Source organism: Alnus glutinosa, chromosome 12, assembly GCF_958979055.1.
Source record: "Alnus glutinosa chromosome 12, dhAlnGlut1.1, whole genome shotgun sequence".
Taxonomy (NCBI): Eukaryota; Viridiplantae; Streptophyta; class Magnoliopsida; order Fagales; family Betulaceae; genus Alnus; species Alnus glutinosa.
Genome location: NC_084897.1, coordinates 26,409,933 through 26,433,920, shown reverse-complemented (window position 1 = coordinate 26,433,920; position 23,988 = coordinate 26,409,933). Strand labels below are relative to the sequence as shown.

The 23,988-nt window shown below is 37.5% G+C and overlaps 3 protein-coding genes, 1 long non-coding RNA gene and 2 other non-coding genes across 6 annotated transcripts; 3 read left to right on the top strand and 3 right to left on the bottom strand.

Annotated features, from left to right (window-relative positions):
- Positions 1-706: 706 nt before the first annotated feature.
- LOC133852257 (F-box protein At2g26160-like) lies at positions 707-3,911 on the bottom strand. Its single transcript, XM_062288973.1, has 3 exons — positions 2,645-3,911; positions 1,144-1,190; positions 707-1,031 (listed from the first exon to the last, which is right to left on the bottom strand). The coding sequence occupies exon 1, from the start codon at positions 3,811-3,813 to the stop codon at positions 2,647-2,649; it is 1,167 nt and encodes a 388-aa protein (XP_062144957.1). The 5' UTR covers positions 3,814-3,911; the 3' UTR covers positions 707-1,031; positions 1,144-1,190; positions 2,645-2,646.
- Positions 3,912-5,505: 1,594 nt separating this feature from the next.
- LOC133852067 (uncharacterized) lies at positions 5,506-6,753 on the bottom strand. Its single transcript, XM_062288739.1, has 3 exons — positions 6,495-6,753; positions 6,150-6,414; positions 5,506-6,021 (listed from the first exon to the last, which is right to left on the bottom strand). Exons 1-3 carry the CDS (start codon positions 6,616-6,618, stop codon positions 5,832-5,834), a joined length of 579 nt encoding a protein of 192 aa, XP_062144723.1. The 5' UTR covers positions 6,619-6,753; the 3' UTR covers positions 5,506-5,831.
- Positions 6,517-9,628, top strand: LOC133852068 (uncharacterized). Its single transcript, XR_009895887.1, has 3 exons — positions 6,517-6,606; positions 9,308-9,349; positions 9,440-9,628. It is a non-coding gene; the product is annotated as an uncharacterized LOC133852068 (long non-coding RNA).
- Positions 8,006-8,156, top strand: LOC133853074 (U4 spliceosomal RNA). The gene has a single exon (XR_009896198.1). It is a non-coding gene; the product is annotated as a U4 spliceosomal RNA (small nuclear RNA).
- Positions 9,629-10,581: 953 nt separating the features above from the next.
- On the top strand, positions 10,582-10,732 carry LOC133853073 (U4 spliceosomal RNA). Its single transcript, XR_009896197.1, has one exon. It is a non-coding gene; the product is annotated as a U4 spliceosomal RNA (small nuclear RNA).
- A 1,041-nt stretch (positions 10,733-11,773) lies between these two features.
- Positions 11,774-22,273, bottom strand: LOC133883116 (thiol-disulfide oxidoreductase LTO1). Its single transcript, XM_062322329.1, has 6 exons — positions 21,859-22,273; positions 21,357-21,613; positions 21,137-21,249; positions 19,778-19,925; positions 12,812-12,949; positions 11,774-12,143 (listed from the first exon to the last, which is right to left on the bottom strand). The coding sequence occupies exons 1-6, from the start codon at positions 22,247-22,249 to the stop codon at positions 12,063-12,065; spliced, it is 1,128 nt and encodes a 375-aa protein (XP_062178313.1). The 5' UTR covers positions 22,250-22,273; the 3' UTR covers positions 11,774-12,062.
- Positions 22,274-23,988: the final 1,715 nt, after the last annotated feature.

The following is a 23,988-nucleotide window of genomic DNA, read 5'->3' as shown; positions in this document are numbered from 1 at the left end:
ATGTTTATGTGATTTTATTTTTATTTTTATTAAATATTTCACGTGTTGAGAGTACGAGAGTAATCATATGTGGGAGAAAGAGTATTAGACATTTCTTACTAATTTAAGCCAATCTTAAGACAAAGTATTAACTCTCAACACGTAGCACCTCAAAAAACAAAACTCTTACTACGTTCCCCTTTACCTTTTTCTTTTTATACGGCTAGTTTTAGGGTTGGCAATTTGGGCTTTGAGTTGACTTGGTTGACCCACCAACCAGTTTAGGCTAGAACTCTACGTGATTAGCTAATTTTTTTTATTATTATTATTTTTTCTAGAAAAAGAAGTGGGATATCATTTCTCTGTTTTAAACTATTAAAAACCCTAAAATAAGGGTATTTCATTAGCTTTGGGTGTTAAATCATGCCAAAATTCCTAAAATACCTATGTGTTTATTTTTTAATTTTTTTTTATAAAAATATTTAAAGATTCAGGCATAGGCATTTTTACAAATTTCATTAAATTCTGACTAACACCTAAATCTTAGCATTATTTTATTTTATTTTTTTTCTAGAAAAAGAAGAGGGGTATTTTAGTTATTCAATAAGGATTTAACGCCCAAAGCTGGCGGAATACCTATATTTGAAGGTTTTTGATAGTTTAAAATCTCGATTCGAGAGAAATGATAGTTCAGTACCCTTCCGTCAAAACGCATGATAGTCCAATACATTTTTTGTAAAGTTCTCCCTTAAAATAATTTTCTTTCCAACACGAACAAGGTAATGTCTAAATAGACATTTTCCGTTTGTAACGGGAAGGGTTTCCAGAGCTCTCTGTTTCTTCCTCTTTTTCTAGAGACATCAATTTTATACATTGACGGGAAGGAGAAGAAGAAGAAGAAGCAGGAGGAGGGGCTAAGCTTGAAAAAAAAAAAACTAAAAACCTACATGTTCAAAAAAAAAAAAAGATTCAACATTTTTGTAGGCGTCGGCACCGGTCTCTCCTTCTGCTATTGGGTGTACCGTACGCAACACCATCGTCTTTGCCGTCTACTATAAGAAAAAATCATGCTAGGGGTTAGGATTATTTACTATAATTTTTTTTTTATTTTTTTTTAAAAAAACATATAAATTAAACCAAACAAAAGTGAAAAAGTATAACTACCTGTTTTTCCCGCATTATTAACACCTTTCAAATAACCATTCGGTTCTCTGTTCATTGGAGCAGGAAAAAGCGATAGTTAGTACGTTAGAGGTAGGTACCCGAGGTGAGCAATAAAGCGCACCATCAAAACTAAAATGTAACGCCAAATTTAAGAAACAATACTAAAAGGTTTTTAAGTATTTTTAAAAGCTTTTCATAAAATTGAAGCCATATTTTATCTTTCATCCGACAATAATACTCTTATTATAAGACAACTTAAGACTCTCTGCTTATAACCACATTGGGATATCTGAAAAAGATTACCTTTATTTGACAACTACTAACTCTACTAATAATCTGAAATACTTGAGACCCAGTAAACCACTACTCAACAAAAGACTCTAGAAACATGATCTTTAATGGACTTCTAATCCTAAGTAGTAGAGGATTGTAACAGTTTACTACTGCCAAACGAGTGGTGAAGTAACAGTTCCTCTTCTTATGACGTGACATTATAAACCTATACAGTCTAGGAAAAAGAAAGTTGGGCAAAATAAGAGAACAAGTACAGAGTTCTGAATCCATCAATTTCAGGTAGTTCCAAGTTTCAAATGAAGCACCAAACCACAATATAAGGTAGGACCTTGTCCTTGATGATAATCCAGCAATCAATTTTCTTGGTATATAAAGAGACTTCAGCTTTACTGTAGATTTTGGATGCTTACAAGCAAAACAAAATGCATTGTTGGAGAGTCATGAAATACTTACTGAATGATTACAGGCAACTATGCTGTAAGCACATTGAGAATTTTTTTATATTTATTTTAGGGTAAAATGCACCTGCACTTGGGATGCTTCTTCAATTTAGAATACGTTTCACATTGCAAGTTTGCAAACAAAATGTGCGATTTTAAATTAAATCACAGAAAATATTTTGTATTTTTAAAAAATTACGATTTGAAAACGAAGAAAAATTTATGTTTTCAAATTGCAGGCAAGAATATGCATTTTGAAAACTGCATGATTTTAAAGATTAAATTACGATTTTACCAAATACTTAACTGTGTTTTTAAAAATCGTATTTTCAAATCGCACGTTTTAAAATCGTTATTTTATATATACACCCAATTCAATAAAAAACTTGGACACATACATATATACACCCAATTCAATAAATAACTTGGACTTTGACAAACATATTAGGTCATCGGTAGATTTGTGCAAGGTTCAACTTGTAATCAAAATTTCATCAACCATCTATTTAACATGAATGACAGAACCTAGAGTGTATCATGTACTGTTTTGTTCTTTTTTTTTTTTTTTTTTTTTTTTTTTTTTTTTTATATATATATATAATTGATGTAATTTGTCATAGGAAACAAGTAAGGGCATATCAAAATACAGTAAACACAGAGAATTCAAAGATAGATTATGAGTGAAAACACATGGAAATATTATCCTTTAAAAAAGTTAAGAAGAGTGCACATTAGATTAAAGAAATACAATATTATCTGATACTTACATTCAACAAGTAGAAGAACGTGGATTGGTAGGGCTAAGCCAAGTTGGGGGAGGACAGAATGGATGAGAATGCTCCGTGAAAAATGCTAAACGGCCAATGCTGTGATCCTTTAATTTGAAAACACAACTTTTACTTTGATAATCAGTGAAGTAAATGCAATTCCCTTGATATCCAAAAAATTCTTGAGCTGAAACAGAGAAAGAAGAAGCAGTTCCCAAGACAAACGCTCGATCACCCAAGCTTGTCACCGAACCCCATTGACCTCGCTCTGCATCCAGCTTATACACTTTGATATCAAATGTATGCAATCTACCAAGATATGCGTGTCTATCAACAACATAAAGATCTCCACACGACTCCACCAAATGCTTATGGCAAATGGAACCATGTAGCCGAGGCGAAAACTGTACCAAATTTGACGATGGATATTCGATCCGTGAAACTATTCCTAATCTACACACAACATAGAGTTGGCCCTTGTATACAATAATATCATCATGAATCCCATCATCCACAAACGTCCATTCCTCATCCCCAAATTTTGCGCAAGCCAATTTCCCGCCGTGAAAGATCACGAAAACCACACACTCGTCTGCACTAGTCCATGCTGAATTCGGGAACAGCACTGCTTTTTTCACGCCATGAGCAAATCGGTAACTGAGTATACATTTTCTTTCCCTTTTTGATGTCGGTCCGATGACAATTTGATCTCTAAGCGTATACGCTTTGCTTAATTCGACGATCCGGAAGCTCACCAAGTTCAACATCTTCGCGTAATCAAGAGGAAAGTAGCCGATATAGCGGTGGGAGAGCGGATCTAAAAGACGCAATTTGCCCGAATTTGACTCTTGGACATTGATCAACCAGCCCTTGCTACAACAAGAAGAAGTTGAAGTTGGAAATGGATTTAGCGGTTGAAGAAGATAGAGAGTGCTTTCGCAGAGATGAACTGGCGTTCTTGACATTGACGCTGACTCGAGCGCAATATAGGGAGAAGGAAATTTGAGAGGGAAGCGAGGAGAGTGAGCGTGAGAGTGAGGGGTAGAGGAACGCCAGGAGCTACAGACGCTGCGAAATCGGAGAACATCGACACGGGTGTCGAGGCTTTTGCCGATCATCTCCAAAAGTTCCTTTGGAAGACCCGACCACTCCACCACTCTCTCACCCATATCTTCGTTGCTTCACTGACTCTGAACACCAACACTGCTTTTCTGCTTTATTCTCGCTGGATTTGGGCTCCAAGGTTTGTTCTCAATCTCTCCTTTTGGGGCTGATACAGAGGTGTTTGGCCGCATCGAAAATCAGCTAATAATAGTTAACCACTAACCGCATAACTGATTAATCGCTTTTAAAAGCGGTTATAAATAATTATTAATCGCTTACGACGGAGTGGTTAGCTATTTTAATAGTAAGGATAAACGATCAATAACCGCTAACCGCCTACTCTTATATATAAATAATATAAATATTTATATTATATATTTAATATAGAAATAATAATGATGTATTTAATTTTATTAACAAAAAAAAAAAAAAATCTCCAATCCGCCCTAAAATTTTTATCCTCTTAGATAATAAGCAAAGATTATACTTGGGATCATGATTTATTATCAATATCTTAAAATTTGTCAAAAGTTCAAATCACTACATTTGAGCTTTTAAATCTAAGATTTCGGTGCCTTATTCAATTTTTCCTAAGGCTCTACGATTCATTTTTAAGGTAACAAATTAAGGGGTTTAATGGAAATTTCATCGGCCAAATGGATATTTGAATTGGTAAGCTTGTTATGCAACTTATACTGTTTTCTTTTCTCAAGTTTATTTGTGTATGTGTATATATAATTCTTTACACTTTTCTTGGTATATATTGTTTAATTTTACTAGCAATGGAGGATTACGTTACATTTGTCAATAGATACGACATGGATTCTTTCGTTTACTTATTTGGTAAGCTCTTATTTTTTTAAAAAAATTAAAAATTAAAAAATGCCCAAAAACCGACTCAAAAGTCCATATATAAAAAGCGGTTATCAACCGCTAGTTATAGGATTTAATAATCGTTGATCGCCTAAGCGGAGTGGTTGCGGTTATTGAATTTCAATAACTGCCTTAGACTGTTGCAATTAGCGGTTATAACCAATAACCGCAACCGCAACCGCTTGTACAGTCCCAATTGACACATGGTGGTCAATTAATGTTTTGGACAAAATTATTAAATTGGTCATAGGGTTTGGTATTGTATCAAATAAAATTTAAAGAATTTAAAATGTTCTTATAAATCCGTATGGAATGTTTTTACTATTATAATAATTTATTCATAGAAATTCATACTATTTTCTTGACGGACCCGTATAAAATAACAAGTTTACCTTTAAATAAAAGTTATAAAAATAAAAAAATAACTTAATTTAAAGTGATTAAACCATCCAGAGACCCTTAAGGGTAGTCGACCATCACTAACCTATAGCTTGGTGGTTGGGAGTGGTCAAACCACTCCTTAATGGCCATGGAATGATTTGACCGCCCTTACAATTGACAGTTAGAGGTAGTGAAACTACGTGCTAGGCCCATGAGTTTGGTTTGGTCATCTCCTTGTAATTGGCTACCAAGTGTTAAACCTCTTACAAAATAAAGAGGTTATGAAAGTGTTCGAATTACCCCAAAGGCCCATGATAGTAGACTTACCAAGTATGGAATAAGATTACTTCTAAACTGAAATTAGTTGCCCAACTCATTGACTCACGCTAATAAAAAAGATTGAGATGATACAATCAACTAATATCTTAATTTCTCATGAAATGCCAAACAAATTGGTCTTCGATCACCATATTAGCAAAACCAAGTCCATCGACTCCATCACCGAACCAAAATCCAGTGCAATAAAACTGTCCTTTCGTATGTACAATAAACAACTTCATGTGAAAGATTGCCTGACCCCACCTATTCAAACATGTGCCCAAACAGCCTAGCAAGTGAAATCCGAGCAGCCTCTCAAAGTAGGCAGCCTCATTACCCTCAAAAACAACAGCCATAGGAAGAAGAAGAAGAAGAGGAAGAAAAAAAAAAAAAAAAAACATAAAGGTAAATACAAAAAATAGGCCCAAAGCAAAAGAAAGAAAAGCCTGTCTATTTGATTACAATCAATAGTGGAAGAGGCCATAAGGCCCGCCCAATTCTATCATCGATCTTATGGTGAATCGACCGCGGGTGCACCGTAGACCCTAGGGTGATCGCTCTCCAACCCATAATCCATCGTCGGACGGTACTCCAAGTCTTCATCATGATCATGCACAAAATCGGGGATCTCAATCTCGTTCCTCCTCACGTGTTCCCACAGCAAATCAAGCCTACTCACGTACCTTAGCTTCCCATACAACCTGCCCACAATCACCCGAAATTACTATTTTTATTACCATCATGAGTAATGCACAATTATTACTATTTTTACCATAAATTAAAATTTATTAATTAGTTAGTTGGTATCAGTTACTATAGTAGTAATTACCCGCCGCTGAAGAGAAGGCGACCAAAGGTGGCGAGGAAGAGCCTGGCCTGTAGGGCTGGGTGGACAAAATACACGGCCTCCAGATTCTCCTTGACGCTGATCGGGACCCCCTCGTAGATTGATCGTAGGGCTGAGATTCCCGAAAAATTCTCGCACCTTTGCACACCTGTGTGCACGTACAACACCGAAAACGGCCTCTTCCCCAGCTTTGGGTACACCCTCTCCTCCAAATACTTCTTCACTACGTCGACACTCAAATTCCGAGCTACCAGAAACCAAAATCAATTTAAAAATATATATATATATATTTCACAAAGTTCAGAAAATAGAGAGATGGGTTGTTACCGGAGAAGAATTTTCCGATGATGCGAAGGATCTTGCGGTTACGTTTGTCTCTGCCTTTGATCTGGAAGATCTCGAGCTTCTCGATGAGTTGTTCTTGCTCGGCTTGGGACATGTGAGTACACATTTTTTTTTTTCTTTTTAATTCTCAACTTTATTGTTAATTTATTTCTTCGATTTCTTGCTTTTTAAAGAAGAATTTTGGAAGGGAAAGAGAGAAGCAATCATTGATGTATGCGAGGACAAAAGTGATTATGGAGAAAATCAGAGGGGGAGTGGTAGCTGGTCGTAGTTATTAGGGGTATATTCTGAAGCATCTTCCATTCTTCCTTTTTCGGATTGGGATGGACCGGATGGTGCAAAAGTTGAAAATTAAATATACAAGTCAAATAACCCCACAAAAAGAATAATAGACAAAATATAAATATGAGCAAAAATATTAATGAGAGAATGAGTTATTAGAAAGTACTTAAATTACTTATTCTAATGATACATGTCAATTTAATAAATGTAATTAGTGGTCTGTAAAATTTAATTTGAAGAAAAACTTTATAGATATATTGTTGGTCTACTTACTTGTTATGGATTTTATATAATTTGTTCAAAATTTCTTATTAATATTCATTTTATTGATTTATGCAGAAAGTTAAAATTCTCAGTGAGTCATGTTCGAATCATTCTATTTCAAATTTATTGATAATGAGAGTTGATATTTTGATGACTTATTAACTATTTTAAAATTATGAAAAATAATATATTAAATTATTTAATTCTAAGAAAATGATGATAAGATTAGAAAAAAAGGACTTAAAATTTTGGTTGAGAAGAGGAAGCACGGAAGGTTTTAGAGATTTGGTTGGCAAAAGGGGGGTGAAAAGGGCGCTGCTTAATTCTCTTGACATCTGTTGGATGGGAAGAAAACATAATCATGTAATTCCATAATATTAGCATATTTTAGAGCAATTTTACAACATTTTTAAACGACAATTAGATGAGAATGGGTTCAATAAAAGGCAATCCCCTGCATTTTTTTTTTTTTTTTTAATTTTTTTTAATTTTTTTTTCCTTGAAAAGACTCAGATTGACAGTCCAATTTGGTTTACAAGGTTGTTCTTTTTTTTTTTTAATTGGGTGAATTCTGAGTAACGAGGTAGGCCTCCTTCCAAATTCCAATAATAATCTGGAAAAGATGAAAGTGAAGTTCACATGGCGGTGGCTCCTGTTTCTGAGTAGATGAATGTTACTTTTGTTTTGTCCCTTTTCATGCAATTGCTTGGAAGTGGGTAGTTGTGTCTTTGGTCGAGGCTTCACTTTCATGTCAATGGGAGCTGTAGCTATGGCTTTCATTTATCTTGTTACCTCAATTATGCGATCTATAAGATGAGGAAATAAGGGTGGACTTTGAGCAGCAACAGGCTAAATGTTGATTCCTCAAGAGTCCCACACGGGAAGCGAAGAGAACCACGGGAGGCCGATTTGGGTACAAAAGGAAAGCCGAGCTGCGTAACATAAGTATCTTTGCGCTTGGGGCAATGACGCAGCTAGTGAGGTTCTAACCGAGGCGCGTCTATTGCTGGTTGAAAACTATTTCCAACCCCCCTCTTAGGCCTGGGTTTGGCCCTGGCCTTCGAGAATTTCTGGAAGGGCTCCCTTTGGGTTAAAGCCCAACAAATTTAGTTTAAATTTCTCATTAAGTGTCTCTCCTCCAAACGCTTCTTCACTACGTTAATACTCAACTTCCGAGCTACCAGAACCAAAGTTAATTTAAAAATATGTATGAATTAAATATGTTTCACAAAGTCTAAACAATATTAATATTATTTAGTCACATTTATTACATAACTCCGTGGTCAATGACTTTTCTTTTTTTTATTTTTTTTATTTTTATATATACAATGTGTGGGAGGAAAAAATGAGAATTACATGTAGGAAAAAAGAAAAGAAATAAATGATCGGGATAAGTGATAATGCAAAAAAAAGGATTTAAAGAGAGCAACAAATAAATGATCAGGGTAATTGATAATGCAAAAAAAAGGATTTAAAGAGAGCAAACTTTCATAAACGGAACAAGAACCCAAAATGTGTTAACAACACAACCATAAAAAAATGGCCAGCACAGAAATTTAGTCAAAAAATGATACACAAATAATAGAAAGGTACAAGGATATTTTTATTTATTTATTTTTTATTCAATGTGTGGGAAGGGAAACAAAGAATTACAAAAAAAGAAAAGAAAAAAGAAGAATAAGAAGTTAGAAATGGGTCAAATAAATGACTTGACGCAAAAGAATGCACTTAAATGGAGCAAACTTTTGCAAACAAAACAAAATCCGAAAGTGTTAATAACACAACCATAAGAAAATGGCTGGCACAAAAGGCTAGCCAAAAAAAGAAATACGAATAATAAAAGGTACAAGGGTTTTTTATTTTTTTTAAAAAACCAAATAAAAACATAGAACAGTAACATCGTCGGATGGCACGGTAGAGGATGGTGCCATAGGGCTGCCCACGCGTCAGTGAATGTGGGAAATACACTATAGTGGAGGAGAAGCCGACAAAGCTGTTAAACGTAGACATATCACTAAAGGCGGTGGATAAAACATCTAAAGAAGTGGATAAAGTCTCGAAAGAGGCGGGAATGGGTGGGGGATGGAGGAAGGGAGAAACCCCTTGCTCCCCTTGCTACCGGAGGTTCAAAAAGGGGAGAATTATTTTTTTTGAGGGGAGAGAAGAGAGCGTTTAGGTTAGAAGAAGAGTTTTTAGTAATACTGTATGGCCAATGACCCTTACCTTACTTGATATGCTTACCAATCCAGGATACAGACTCTACAAAAAGGTTAAGAAAATAGGCAGTTCAGGTACTTTATGATAACTCATTCTCTCATTGATATTTTTGCTCATATTCATATTTTGTCCATTATTCTTCTAATATTTTCTTACTAACTTAGGCATCAAAGATGCTTCCCCGGTTCCCCCGTCATTACCGATGTTCCACTATATCCTATGGTTCTCTTGCAAGGCTCCAACTTCGGAAACTCAATGTGTGTGGTTACTTTATCAACACGATTTTTACATACATTTATAAATCTCTAATAAAAATATATGTAAAAATCATGTGCTCTAAAGATATATGTCAATTTAATAGATGGCATTGGAGGTCCTTCAACCTAATTTGAAGAAAAAATTTATACCCATATTATTGGTCCACTTTTTATGGATTTTGTATAATTTGTTCAATTTTTATTTTATTTTATTGATATTCAGTTTATTGATAATTCTCAGTGAGTCATGTTCAAATCATTCTATTTCAAACTTATTGATAATGGGAGTTGATATTTTGATGACTTATTAATTATTCTAAAATTATGAAAAATAATATATTTAATTATTTAATCGTTGTTCTAATAAATTGATGATAAGATTTGGAAAAAGGACTTAAAATTTTTGTTGAGAAGAGGAAGCAGAGAAGGTTTTAGAGATTTGGTTGGCAAAAGGGGAGTGAAAAGGGCGCTGCTTCTCTAGACATTTGTTGGATGGTAAGAAAACATAATCATGTAATTCCATAATATTGGCATATTTTAGAGCAATTTTACAACATTTTTTTACCGACAATTAGATGAGAATGGGTTGAATAAAAGGCAATCCTTGAAAAGACTCGGACTGACGGTCCAATTTGGTTGACAAGGTTGTTCTTTTTTTTTATTGGGTGAATTCTGAGTAACGAGGTAGGCCTCCTTCCAAATTCCAACAATAATCTGGAAAAGATGAAAGTGAAGTTCACAGAGTGGTGGCTCCTGTTTCTGAGTAGATGAATGTTGCTTTTGTTTTGTCCCTTTCTGTGTAAGTGCTTGGAAGTGGGTAGTTGTGTCTTTGGTCGTGGCTTCACTTTCATGTCAATGGGAGCTTTAGCTATGGCTTTCATTTATCTTGTTACCTCAATTATGCGAGATCTAAGATGAGGAAATAAGGATGGACTTTGAGAAGCAACTAGGCTAAATGTTGATTCCTCAAGAGTCCCACACGGGAAGCGAAGAGAACTACGGGAGGCCGGGTTGGGTATAAAAGGAAAGCCGAGGTATTGGAGAAAAGCATCTTTGCGCTTGGGGCAATGACGCAGCTAGTGAGGTTCTAACCGAGGCGCGTCTATTGCTGGTTGAAAACTATTTCCAACCCCCCTCCTAGGCCTGGGTTTGGCCCTGGCCTTCGAGAATTTCTGGAAGGGCTCCCTTTGGGGTAAAGCCCTACAATTCTAGTTAAAGTTTCTCTCTTCCTAATGGGCTTAAGAAAGCCTCCACTTTTAATGGCCTATTATTTGCATACTGCTTGGGCTAGTGTCAAGTCACTCTATATTCGTCTTTCGTGGTTGTTGGCCATTATGGCGCTGGCCGGGTAAATTGTGGTTGGAATGGCCAAATAGTCTCGCCAAATCGCCTCGACCAATTTAAAAGCGATCCCAATTTTTTGACTTTTTTTTATTTTTTATTTTGTAGCAATTTATATTGTTTATTTTATATTTATGGACGGAATTTTAGTTTATATGTTTTGCTTGGTACTATATTGAATCAGACAAAAACTTCTATAGAAATTTTGTTCTAAAAATATCACGTATTTTTTACATGCTTTTTTAATTAATAAGAAAATATGCACTTCTCACATGTATAAAGGAAACATCACTTTTTAAAAGTTGGGTTAGAAGAATTCTTGCAACTCAATTTGTAAGAAATTTCTGTTCAAAATATTTGACAACCTAATTGTTGTAGCTTGATTGTTGTGAGTCTTCTAGTTCCAACAAAGTTCACCTATATGAATAGATGGATAGACAACCCAAAACTTGCCTGAGTAGGTGATCTTTATATTAGCTATCTCATAGTTGTTGCCCGAATTACTAACAATGTAAACAATAAAATTTCTGAAGTTCACTATTCCTTCTATTCAATGACATGATAATATCATTACTGTTGGAGAAAGATAGAATTGTCTTGCCACCCTAAGAAACAAATAACACCATTTCTAATTCGATTTGATAAAACCTTTTCCTTCTCCTTTTTTTTTTTTTTTTTCAATAATAATAATTAACAAACAATCCAAAACATTAAAAATTACTTTCATTTTTATATCACATCAAAACACTTTTTTTTTTAAAAAAAAAAACACCATATAAAAGGTATTAACAAACGGGAAAAATTTATGATCTATTAGTAGGTTGAGATTGAAGATGTGATTACGAGATTTCAAATTCAATTAATGTAATGAGAAACTGACAGGAGTCGTACAGAATAAACTAACACAATCCTCACCAATTTTCGGTGGCCATTTTTCATTGGCTGAAGTTCCCAATTTTGAATTTGGGACATGTTCTCAAACACCTAGCCGGAGTTGCTTCCTTTTGTACAAAATTTTTAAGAAACAAACAAGTTAAACAACAATGATTAGAGAATACTTAAAACATGCATTCTCAGACTCCAAAGGTCGTAATTAATAGAGGAAACATGCATATTTTGTAAGTGAGAAAGAAGTCATCTACATGCTATATGCTGTACATGTGCTGTATCTCAACCATAACGGGTCGATCTAAGTGGGCTCACTAAATTCATTGAACTGAAACCCAGATGCCTGTGCCAGCTCTGACAATTCGTGTTCACCACTCAAAACCTGCAAAGAATATATGTTTTACTGAGAACAAAGTGAAATGTAATATAAATGTTATATTATGGCATATGCATCCTCGTGCTCCCCACAAATTATTGGGAGTTCAAGAAAAGAGAGTGGCCACGGGGGGATTTCACCTCAATTGGTTTATTGATGGCATAAATAAATATCAAATCTCTCTCTCTCTCTCTCTCTCTCTCTCTCTCTCTCTCTCTCTCTCTCTCTTATATATCGATTTGGGATCTTCAGCAATTTGGATAGTAATTGTAAAACATTTCATATAAAACCAACCTGCTTAAATAAATTTTAAACTGCCCAACCACTTATTCAAACAGATAGATCTCATATCCGCTCTCTCACAATTAATGCCCAAATTGCTGAAGATTTCAATATGAGAACATCTATATCACTTATTCTAGAAACGTGACAACTAAAGGGAATCTTCGAAAAATTGGGTATCAAGCCTATAACTCTATCTTACATCAACTTTGGTAGAACCCGAGTCGGCATCACCAAAGAAATTGTTTGCAGGCAAGAAGCTACTTTTAGAATGATGCCATCTATGGTTAAGGAACACTGAAAGGTATTGCTGCTTTTTTATTTACTGACAGGAATTCTCTTGTTAAGACGGCTTGAATTGATTAACATAAATTAAGAACAAGCTTCCTCACCTGACCATTAATCACCCACATCGGGAAACCTTCAATTCCAGCATCTGTGCATGCCTTTATCATTGTTGTTCCTTTCTTATATCCATCAGGGAAGCATTCCACATAGTCCAACAGCTTCGCTGCCTCTCGTCCAAACTTCTATATAAATGACACAAAGCAAATAATAAAAGCAATGTTAACCTATCATAATTAGAATAAAGAATTAACCTATCATAATTCTGAGTGTTGGAGATCATGAGTTCATCCCGTCGGTGGTCAGTAGAGTCTAAGGAGTTTGCTTTGTCAGTAGTGGGTGGTTTCAAAGGCATTAGGATTCATGAACATCGAAAAGGAGTGACGAGGTCCATTCTTTTAGACAAAGATGAGGCTGCATGGTTGATTAAGTCTTTTCATGATCTGGTTACGGCTCAGGACTGTAGAGTGTTCTGGAATCAATCCGTCTCGGGTTTTCCGCGGGTTCTTGCGCAACAACGTGCAAATAAGCATGGTTACTTCCTCACCTTAGAAGAATATGAGGGAAGAAGAAGGAAATGATCTGTCTTGGTGCCAAAAGGAATGTTTGGTGAAGGGTGGAAGCGTTTTGGGGAGGAGCTTCGGTTAGCTCTCAATAGTCTGCTTGCTGGCAGTTTCCCGAAGCATGCCAAAGGTAAGGAAGTGTCACAGTCCAAGTATCATTCTGAGAGGAGGAGGAGTTACGCTGAAGTGCTGAGAGCTTCCATGCCGAATGATACGGCTTCTTTTTATTTTACGGAGGAGGATTCCCGGATTCGGGCGACGTCTCTGGCGAAGGGTTGTCGTGATCAGGCGGTCCTAACGGCAAATTTGGATACGGCGAATCATGCTGGGCTGAAGTTAGATATGTTGGAGAAGGATTTTCCGGCGGAACCTGCTGGGCTGAAGATTGTCGAGATGAAGAAGGTTTTTCCGGCGTTTCCTGCCGGGATGAAGTTTCAAAATTCACTCTCTGCTACGTCGAGCAGTGAGATTGCGTCAGACCTAAAGGGTAGGGGGGCAGGCTCTAGTCCCTCTATGTTGGCCACTGCACCACGCAAGTCTCACGTCGATGATTGCCTCGAGCTGCGCAGTATCAGGAAGACGTTAGAGACGTTGTACGTGGAAGTCGGGCATTGCCTGGAACGTATGCATCTGTGGGAAGATGAGTTGATGGGAAGGCCCAATTCTTTGGGCTCCAGCTTCTCTCGGCCCAATTTCTTGATACCCGATAGACCCTCTTCGACCCATGGTCCTTCAAAGCTTGCTAAACCTTCTAAAGGTATAGCACCTTTGCAGTTTCCAATCAAAAGGCCCAAGTTTTTGTTTAAGCCCAAGGCTGGGTCGGTTCTGCGCCCCATTCCAGCTCGCTAGTTCTCGTTGGACGCCGATGCTTCCACTTCTGCGGTGCAGTCGGAGTCGTTGGGTTTGGGGTCGGCCGTCTCGCGGTCTGCGTGTAGACCAGGTTTCACTAGCCGGGTCTATAAGAGTCGGAAGAGACAGAACCAGCGTTCTTCGGCTGTTTGGAGAGTTAAGGCAGGGCAGCCCATTCTGGATGCAAAAACTAGCCAGGTCAGGGAGAAGGAGGCGTTTTCTTCGAAGATGGGGGATCAGAACGCATCTCCGGCGTCCGAGGTGGTGCTGGGTGGTGGGGCTGGAGTGTCGAAAGTCTTGCAGCTAGCAGATAGACAGTCGGAGGAGTCAATTGCTTCTTTACCTGGGCTGGATTCAGACGGCTCTCGTCAGTCTGGATTCGACTCAACGGCAGTTTCAGAGACCTCCGATCCAGGAGAGAGGGGTACTGTCGTTGGCAATGAACTCAGCTTGGCTTTGTCGGCAGAGGGTGGAGGTCTTCTGGTGACTCCTCAGGTAAGAACTTCACAGCTGTGTGTTGGAATGGGTAGCTCTGGGTTTGGCGTGGACCCAGTGTCTCAGAGGTAGGGAGTAGGTAGTCTTGAGCTGGTGATGTTTTCCGCAATAGAAGGAGAAGTGGGTATCGTTTCAGAAGCTATTTTAGGGGGTCCTCCGATGGAAAATTGCCTCTGGAAAGGATTAGGAGACAAAATGGAGAGTGGGGCTTCTGTGGAATGTGTGGTGGCTGAGAAGTGTGCTCACTTTGATTGTTCTTCGAAGCTGCTTGAGCATTTTCATGAAGGACTCCTGCTGCAAGATAAGACCAGAGACGGTGAGGGGGAATTAGAGAGCTATGAGCCGTTAGTTATTGCTCCACTGGCAGTGGAAGATGCAGACAGACAGAGAGTATCACCTAGATGGGTGGTGGAAAGAATTAAGAGGTTTTATCCAATCATTGGGCTTTCTTGTGGTCACTTTGAGGACAGATTGTTGGCTTTGTTTGAGGAAATTGAAGTGGCTAGAGACCTCTCTTTGGCAGATTCCAAGACTAAGATTACGCCTGCTCCAGGGGTGAAAGGGAAGAGGGAATTAAATAGGCTGACTTGGTCTGTTAATTATGAGAAGAAAGGGGTTCAATCTGATAGAGGTAGGCATAAGGGTAGGGGCACATCTCGATATTATGACGCCTAAAATTTTGTCGTGGAATGTTAGAGGGCTTAATGCGATCGAGAAAAGATTGGAGATTAGAGGGCTTCTAAAAGTTTGGAAGGCGGATATTGTATGCTTGGTGGAGACGAAGATGGGAGTCATTTCTAGAGAGGTGGTGCAAAGTCTATGGGGCTGCATTCACGTTGATTGGTGTTTTTTGGGTGCCAACGGAGCGTCGGGTGGGATTTTGCTAATGTGGGATAGAAGGGTGGTGGAGAAAGTGGAGGAGTGTATAGGTAGATACTCTGTTGCTTGTTCTTTGCGCAACACTGGTGATAACGTTATTTGGGCGTTTGGGGGTGTTTATGGTCCGAATGATGACAGGGAGAGGAGGGTGTTGTGGGATGAGTTACCTGGATTGATGAGTTGGTGGGAGATGCCTTGGTGTATTGGGGGGGATTTTAATGTGGTTCGCTTTCCTAGTGAGAGATCTAGTGGTGCTGGCTTCTCTGCAGCTATGGAAGAGTTCTCAGACTTCATTTTCTTGCATAATCTGGTGGACTTACCCCTTGATGATGGCCAGTTTACTTGGTCTAATGGTCAGGAAGATCTTATTTGGTCTCGAATAGATAGATTCTTAATTTCTTCGGAGTGGGAGGAACGCTTTCCTGATGTGTCTCAGAGGAGATTGACAAGGCTTTTCTCCGATCATTTTCCCTTGTTATTGGATTGTGGGACTAATAGAGGAGGAAACATGTATTTTAAGTTTGAAAACATGTGGCTGAAATACGAGGGTTTTGTTGAGCAGGTTCAAAAGTGGTGGATGTCTTATGATTTTTCTGGTTTGCCAAGCTTCGTTTTGGCCAATAAATTGAAGGCTTTGAAAGCTGATTTGAGGAAATGGAATGAAGAAGTGTTTGGTGATTTAGGGAAGAAGAAGAAAGAATTATTGGAGAATATTCGAGAGCTGGATTTAATCGAAGAATGCCGATGTCTTGAGGAGGATGAAAAAATTCGTAGGGTGGATATGGCGAGAGAGATGGAGAAGACCCTTCTTTTTGAGGAAATAAGCTGGAGGCAAAAGTCTAGAGCTTTGTGGTTAAAGGAGGGGGATAAGAATACAAAATTTTTTCACAGGGTGGCCAACTCACATCGCAAATTCAATCAAGTGGATTCTTTGAATATTAACGGTATAATTTCAAGAAATCCTGCGGAGATTAAGGAGCATTTAGTTAACTTTTACAACAAGCTGTATTCAGAGAACTGTTCCTGGCGGCCTAGGGTGGAGGGCCTATCTTTTTTATCCATTGATGAGGAGGAGAGCACCTGGCTAGAAAGAGCTTTTGAGGAGGAGGCGTGGGATGTTATCAAGGAATTGAATGGAGATAAGGTGCCGGGCCCTGACGGATTCACTGCGGCTTTCTTCCAAAAGTGTTGGGGTTTTTTAAAAACTGACATTACGGATGTTTTTGCAGAATTTCATGATCGAGGCAAGCTTGAAAAGAGTCTGAATGCTACTTTTGTCACTTTGATTCCCAAGAAGACTGGTGCCATGGATGTGAGAGATTTTCGCCCTATTAGCTTGGTTGGGGGGATTTACAAGATTGTTTCAAAGGTTCTTGCAAACAGATTTAAGTCCGTTGTGGGCAAGATTATCTCCAACACTCAGAATGCGTTTATTGGTGGTCGACAAATATTAGACTCTGTGCTTATTGCAAATGAATGTGTTGATAGTCATATTCGATCAGGGGAACCTGGACTTCTGTGTAAGCTGGATTTGGAGAAGGCTTATGATCATGTGAACTGGGACTTCTTGCTTTATTTGTTGCAGAGATGTGGTTTGGGGGAAAAATGGAGGAAGTGGATGCGTTTTTGTATTTCTACGGTGAGATTTTCTATTCTTGTAAATGGAACCCCAGCCGGTTTTTTTAGTAGCTCTCGTGGGTTGCGACAAGGAGATCCTCTTTCTCCTTTGTTGTTTGTGGTGGTTATGGAGGCTTTGAGTCGGATGTTGACTGCCGCTTTGGATCAGGGTAATTTGACTGGGTTCTCAGTGGGCTCCAGGGACTCCGAGGCCGTAGTTGTGAATCACCTGTTGTTTGCGGATGACACTTTGATCTTTTGTGGCGCTCAAGAAGAACATATTCGACATCTGAGATGTATTTTCTTATGCTTTGAGGCAGTTTCTGGCTTGAGAATTAATTTAGAAAAATCATAAATTGTTCCTATTGGTGGAGTAGAGGATGTCGAAAGGATGGCTAATCTTCTTGGATGTCGGGTTGCTTCTCTGCCTATGACTTATTTGGGTTTGCCGTTGGGTGCTTCTTACAAGTCCACCTCTATTTGGAATGGTGTTATTGAAAAAATGGAAAGGAGGTTGGCGGGTTGGAAGCGGATGTACTTGTCGAAGGGTGCTCGGTTAACTCTTATTAATAGTACGCTCTCCAACATCCCCATATATTATCTATCATTGTTTCCTATTCCTGTGAGGGTGGCTAATCGTCTTGATAAAATTCGAAAGGTTTTTCTTTGGGGTGGCATTGGTGACGAAACCAAATTTCATCTAGTTAATTGGAACAAGATTTGCACACCTTTGCATACAGGTGGGTTGGGAGTTCACAATTTTATCCAGTTCAATCGAGCTCTCTTGGGTAAGTGGTTGTGGAGATATGGTAGGAAGAGAGAGGCTTTATGGCGTTTGGTGATTGATGCCAAGTTTGAGAGTTTAAAGGGGGGTGGTGTTCGAAAGAGGCTTCAGGTTCATTTGGAGTAGGTGTATGGAAGCATATTAGGAGGGGGTGGGAGGAATTTCATAATTTTGTTCGGTTTGAACTGGGGAATGGATCAAATATTAGTTTTTGGCAAGATTGGTGGTGTGGGGATAGATCCTTGAAGCAATGCTTTCCAGCTCTTTTTAGTATAGCAAGGTATAAAGACGCGACGGTAGAAGATAATTTGGTGGTTCATAATGGTGCTATTCAATGGAATGTTCTATTCACGCGACAAATCCAGGATTGGGAGTTGGATATGGTCCTTTCTTTCTTCGATCGTATATACTCCAGTTCGGCTCGACATGGGGAGGGTGACAGGTTAGTGTGGAATCCCTCTAAAAAAGGTTTATTTGAGGTGAGATCCTTCTATAAAGAGCTTATTAGGAAAGATGACCCTTTTGTCCTGTGTTTCCCTTGGAAGAATATTTGGCGTGTTAAGGCTCCAACTACGGTGGCCTTCTTCGTTTGGTCAGCTGCTTTGGGCAAAATATTGACGCATGATAACTTACATAAGAGGAAAGTGATAGTAATTGAGTGGTGTTGTTTATGTAAAAAGAGTGGGGAATCTCTTGATCACTTGTTGCTTCACTGCGAGGTCGCTCAGGCTCTTTGGAGCTATGTCCTTACTTTATTTGGGGTTGAGTGGGTTATGCCACGTACGGTGTTGGAGTTGCTGAATAGTTGGGGAGCGGCGCTTGGGGGTGGTCATGCTATAGAGGCTTGGCGGTTAGCTCCTTTATGCTTGCTGTGGTGTATTTGGAGAGAGCGGAATGCTAGGCTGTTTGAAGATGTAGAGACATCCATGGTGGAGCTACGGAAGCGGTTGCTCAATACTTTATATTTTTGGATAGCGCCCCATCATTGTTTGAGCTCTTTTACTTATGTTGAATTTTTAAATTTATTCTCTGTTCGTCCTTGTTAGGGGTTCTCTTGTATACTTCCCGTGTATAAGGGTTGCGCCCCTTTGCGCTTTTTTATATTATTGCAATTACTTATCAAAAAAAATAATTAGAATAAAGAGGCATGTTGATAAAATTATTCTATGAAATGCAAGGCACACTAAACTGATTTGGGGCAGAACATAAATTGATACTGTTTCAGCAAACATTATTAATTCCTAATTCTTCCTTAAAATAGGCACAAAATACTAATCTATTTATCTCATTAAAAATAAGCTCCATTAATTCAGATACCTTTACCCAACAATGGTATTTAAGCTCAATGTAGAATACTCAAGCATAGAAAGCAAGGTTGATGGACAAGCACCCAGCACCAATTGAGGATACTGATGGCAGTAGGTAGGAGAGGGAAAATGAATTTCACGAAGGACTGAAACACACATTGGTCAAGTTGTGCAGATCTAGGTTCTCACCCAATGTGAATTTACGGTCTCCAAAAAAGTAACTGTTCTAAATTTTACATTGTTACAACATGAATTTTGAAGATCAGAATCAAGCAAGGATTTCAAAGACACCCAATGAATTAAATCTGATCCATCTATAAGGAATATTCGATCCTTTTTTTAATTTGTTTTATTTTTCTTAACAGCAGTCAATGTGGCATATGCAGACTTGCATAGCTTCATGTAGCCTCTACCAGAACTTGTAGAGACTACTAGGAATCTTTTTTGGACTTTCAATACCTTATTTGTTAACATCATTTCACACGAACATCCTATGTAGAGCTATAAAACTAAATGTACCTGTTTTTGTTCTACACAATGTGAACACCAGAAAGCCCCATACATTTTAGCTCCCACAGAGCGCATATGCTTTGCAAGAGAAAGAGCAAAAGAACTTGAAGTTGTTGTGATCTCAGTTGTAAAGTATGGCAGGTTAAGTTCGGCCAGGCTGTTAATGTAGACAGAAATAGGAAAAGAGAAAAAAAGGTTAGGGCAGGTGATTCCTTACCCAAAAATAAATAAAATGCGAGCATGCATTTCATTCCACAAAACTTAATAATAGTAAAAAATCCAAGCAAACAAATAAGTGACAAACAGTCCATAGGCAACTTGCTATGCAAGTAAAGGCATTCAAATCAGGCAAAACAGTTCCTAGATCTCATATATATATATAAAAGATTTCATTTACAATTAAGGGCTGGTGTATTTTTACTACAAAAATTAAGTAATTCTGATACAATAGGCTAGATAACAAAAGTAGGGTGTAGGGTGGACAGCAGTAACGTACATAAAATAACAATAAAATTATGAGCAAGAAGCCTATTCATAAATCATTACCGTTATTATTATTTACTTTTGTCTCAAAACATCTCTTTCCTTTACATAAATAATTTTTTTGACAAGTAATTGAATTTCATTAAAAACCAAAGGACGCACCCAAATGCACAAGACATATACAAGAGAAATACCAAACCAGAATTTACATCAATAATTAAATGTTGAACTATCGAGTCAATGCGTCACTCGTGTTCCACAATTCAACTAAGCTAATCCCAACTAATAGGGCCCGGCTCTATGGATCCTTTTCCGTCATTTTTCTTTTACAGTACCTAGCAAGTATAAGTTACCCATACAAGGGTCACATATAAGACCTAGAGGTCCAATTCAATAACTTGATTAAGCATTGGATATAGCATGGTTGCCACAACAGGATTCTACATCTGTACCAAAGATAAGACCACATATAATTAACATAGTAACATAGCACAATCTAGATGATGCACGTTCCATTGGGATTAAGGGGACCAAAAAAACCGGCCATATTGGAAATTGAAGTCTATCTAAAACTGCTACTTGGAATGACAGATTTTCCCCTTGTCTAAAAAAAATAGGCTTCTTTGACATCTCATGCTGTTACAGGGAAAAAAAAAAAAAAAACAGGAATAAAAGATGGGCAGATAGCACTGAAGAGGAAATACACAAATAGAGGCTGCCATTTTGCTAACTCTTCCAAAGACATTTCGAAATGAGTACAATATGAATCCAATGCAGCTCCGATAATGATATTTTCTACTTGTGTTTCATAAAAGAAGGGGGGGAAAAAAAACAAAACATGTTCATGTAACAAACAAGATGCCCTTAGTAAACTAAAATCACCACCTTGTGGAGACAGGTTGAGAAGTACTGTATGAGTTGTTTAGGGTCACGAATACCAAGCTAGCTATACATAGCTGTAAACCCACCACTTTTTGTATCTCTTGCAATTGATATTCCTACAAAATAACCCCCAGAAACATCTTATTGTTTTGAACCAACTACAGAAATTTCGGCAACTAATTAACCAAAAAAAGAAAAAGAAAAAAAATAAAGAAAGACACACCTTTAGAGTGATGAAAAATAAGCTGAACGACAACAAAGCTGACATTAGACAGTATGAGCATGACGCTCCTGAAAATTTTGTTACTAGAATATACAAAAAATACGAACTGGCAGCTGCCATGGAGGTAGTGCTTCCAAGTAGAATTAAACGACCATTGGATTCACTCATTCCAAAGGGAAGATTCTTTCTTGTCAACTGTAGACCAAGTGCCGCAACTAACCCATATGCAACCATTCCTATCAATGGAAGAGGAATACCTGGCAAATGCAAAAGGATTGAAACCCTCTGTCAAACACAAAACCTGCAATGTAATTCATATGCAATTTTCCAGCCAAACTAAACAGTTCCTCAATATAAAAAAATGAAATCGCTTCGATAGTCACACTAGTTGAAAACAATCAATCCTTGTTATGCCTTGAAACAACATATTGGGCATACCCAATTATGTCATACCAAATCGAACACTACGACAAATCGAACAATTCAGTCCAAGAGAAGATACCAAAAACGACGGCGTAATCGCTTTTGAGGATGTCGCCGCAACTGCCTCCTCCGGTCGGGCAAAAGGCATCGGAATTCGTGATCTTGAGGTACGTCAAGTACGTCGTCTCAACAAAGCCTATGCCTCCAAGCCCCGCACACCATTTGTATGTCAAATTGCTCGCAGACAAAGAAGAAAAAGAAGACACGGACGTCGACGTTTCAGCTTCCGAATCGGCATCTTGACCACTCGGCCCCGGACTCGAGCACTTCGCCGGAAGCACCAGAAGTCTCCTGCAACCCCAACCGTTCTTGGCGAAATCAATTCTGCCTTGGGAGTAACATGAAATGGAACGAGGTGGACATTTCAGAGACAAGAATGGAGGAGATGATAGGCTCACCAAGCTGGCCATTGCTGAAATTGGAGCTCAGTTTACTCTGGAGCAGAATAAATTGCACAGATTTGATTGAGGGCGGGTGACAACTTGGGTGGATCGGATCGGGTTGACTGCAAGCCCAAGGTCAAGTGAGCCCATGTCTTGATGGGAAGCTGTAGGCCCAATTATAAGCCCTTTCCTGGCCCAAACAACTAGCGTTTTGCCACGTGTTTATGAAGTTCACCATCTATGGATAAAATCACAAAATTTTAGGGACCTAGATCTCCCGCAATTGGGAGCACTCTTTGTCAAGAGAGGGCCTGTTTGCCCGAGCAGAGGACGTTCTTTAAGGAGTAATTTTATATGTATATTAAGTGTTAAAAAAAAAATAGCTTTTAAAATTATTATTGGACGTATGATTGATCAAATAATAATTTTAAAAATTACATTATTTTTTAATGGACACTTAATATATATGTAAAATTACTCTTATCTCAACTAGTTGCTCAGACAATAATTGCCCTTTTTCGAAACCCCATATGAGATGGTGACATCATGACATGAATAATATTGTTGAGATTTTGATAGAAAAATTAAACATTCTTCTGCATCTGGAGGCAGCTAGTTGAAGATATTATCCATTTTTTTTATTATTTTTTTGAAAATATTAGGAAATAATTATTTTAATTAAATGATTCAGATTTTATTGTTTCAGTATTTTAGAATTTATTATCCTAAAAAATCATTAATTAGTCGTATCTCATTATGAGATAATAGAATCTAACATTTAATTACAAGTAATCATTTATTATGAGTATTTTATATACTATACAAACAACTTACAAATATTTTGTAAAGTTGATGTGACAAAGTTTAATAGCCTTTGGATCAAATATTGTTAAAATATATATATATTCAAAGGCTATAAGATATTGTAACATTAACTTTGTAGAATACTTTATGAGATATTTGTGTGATATGTTAGCATTACTCTTGAATTATATATTAAGATGATAAAATTTAAATTACTTAATTAAAATAATAATATATGTGAAGCTTCTTATCATTTAAAAAATTTACAGAATTACAAGTAGGGTTGGGCACCCACTCGTGTGAGAAATTAATAATATCAATTTCATAGTCATAATTTAAAGTTAGTTCATTAAACGGTAGATATGAAATTCATATTAACACGTATTTTAAAAAATTAAAATAATGCACACCCTCTCATCATTAAAAAAAATAAATAAATGAAAAAAAGGTGATCGAGGTTGGCTAAACTCCTTCTATAACATTGAGAGTGGTTTGGCAATTGGCAACACCAAATTCGATCAAATGAGATGACTGTCGACTGAACAATTCTTAAGTTGGTCAAAAAGAGGGGTTGAATCACCCCAATCGGACACTTAGGGTGGTTCATCTACTTCCAAAACCACCCCATCATTTTTTTAATTTTTTTTTTCAACTTTATTGTACCCGTGCTGCCTAGCAATGGTCATGGATCTCAATCCACCTAACATATTTCCACCACGTTTTATTCAAGGAAAATGATAAATTTATTATTTATTTATCTTTTTTTTTTTTAATTTATTATTTGTAGGACTCTACAAATTTAACAGTGAATCAATAAATTTGAAATTTAATGGCATAGAAATGAGAAAAAGATTATGGCAGTGTTTGGCAAGTGGCTCGCCATGCCAAAATAGTGAATTTTTACTGTTTATATTTTTTTTTTTTCACTTTTTTAATAACAATCAACTTCCAAATATTCTCAT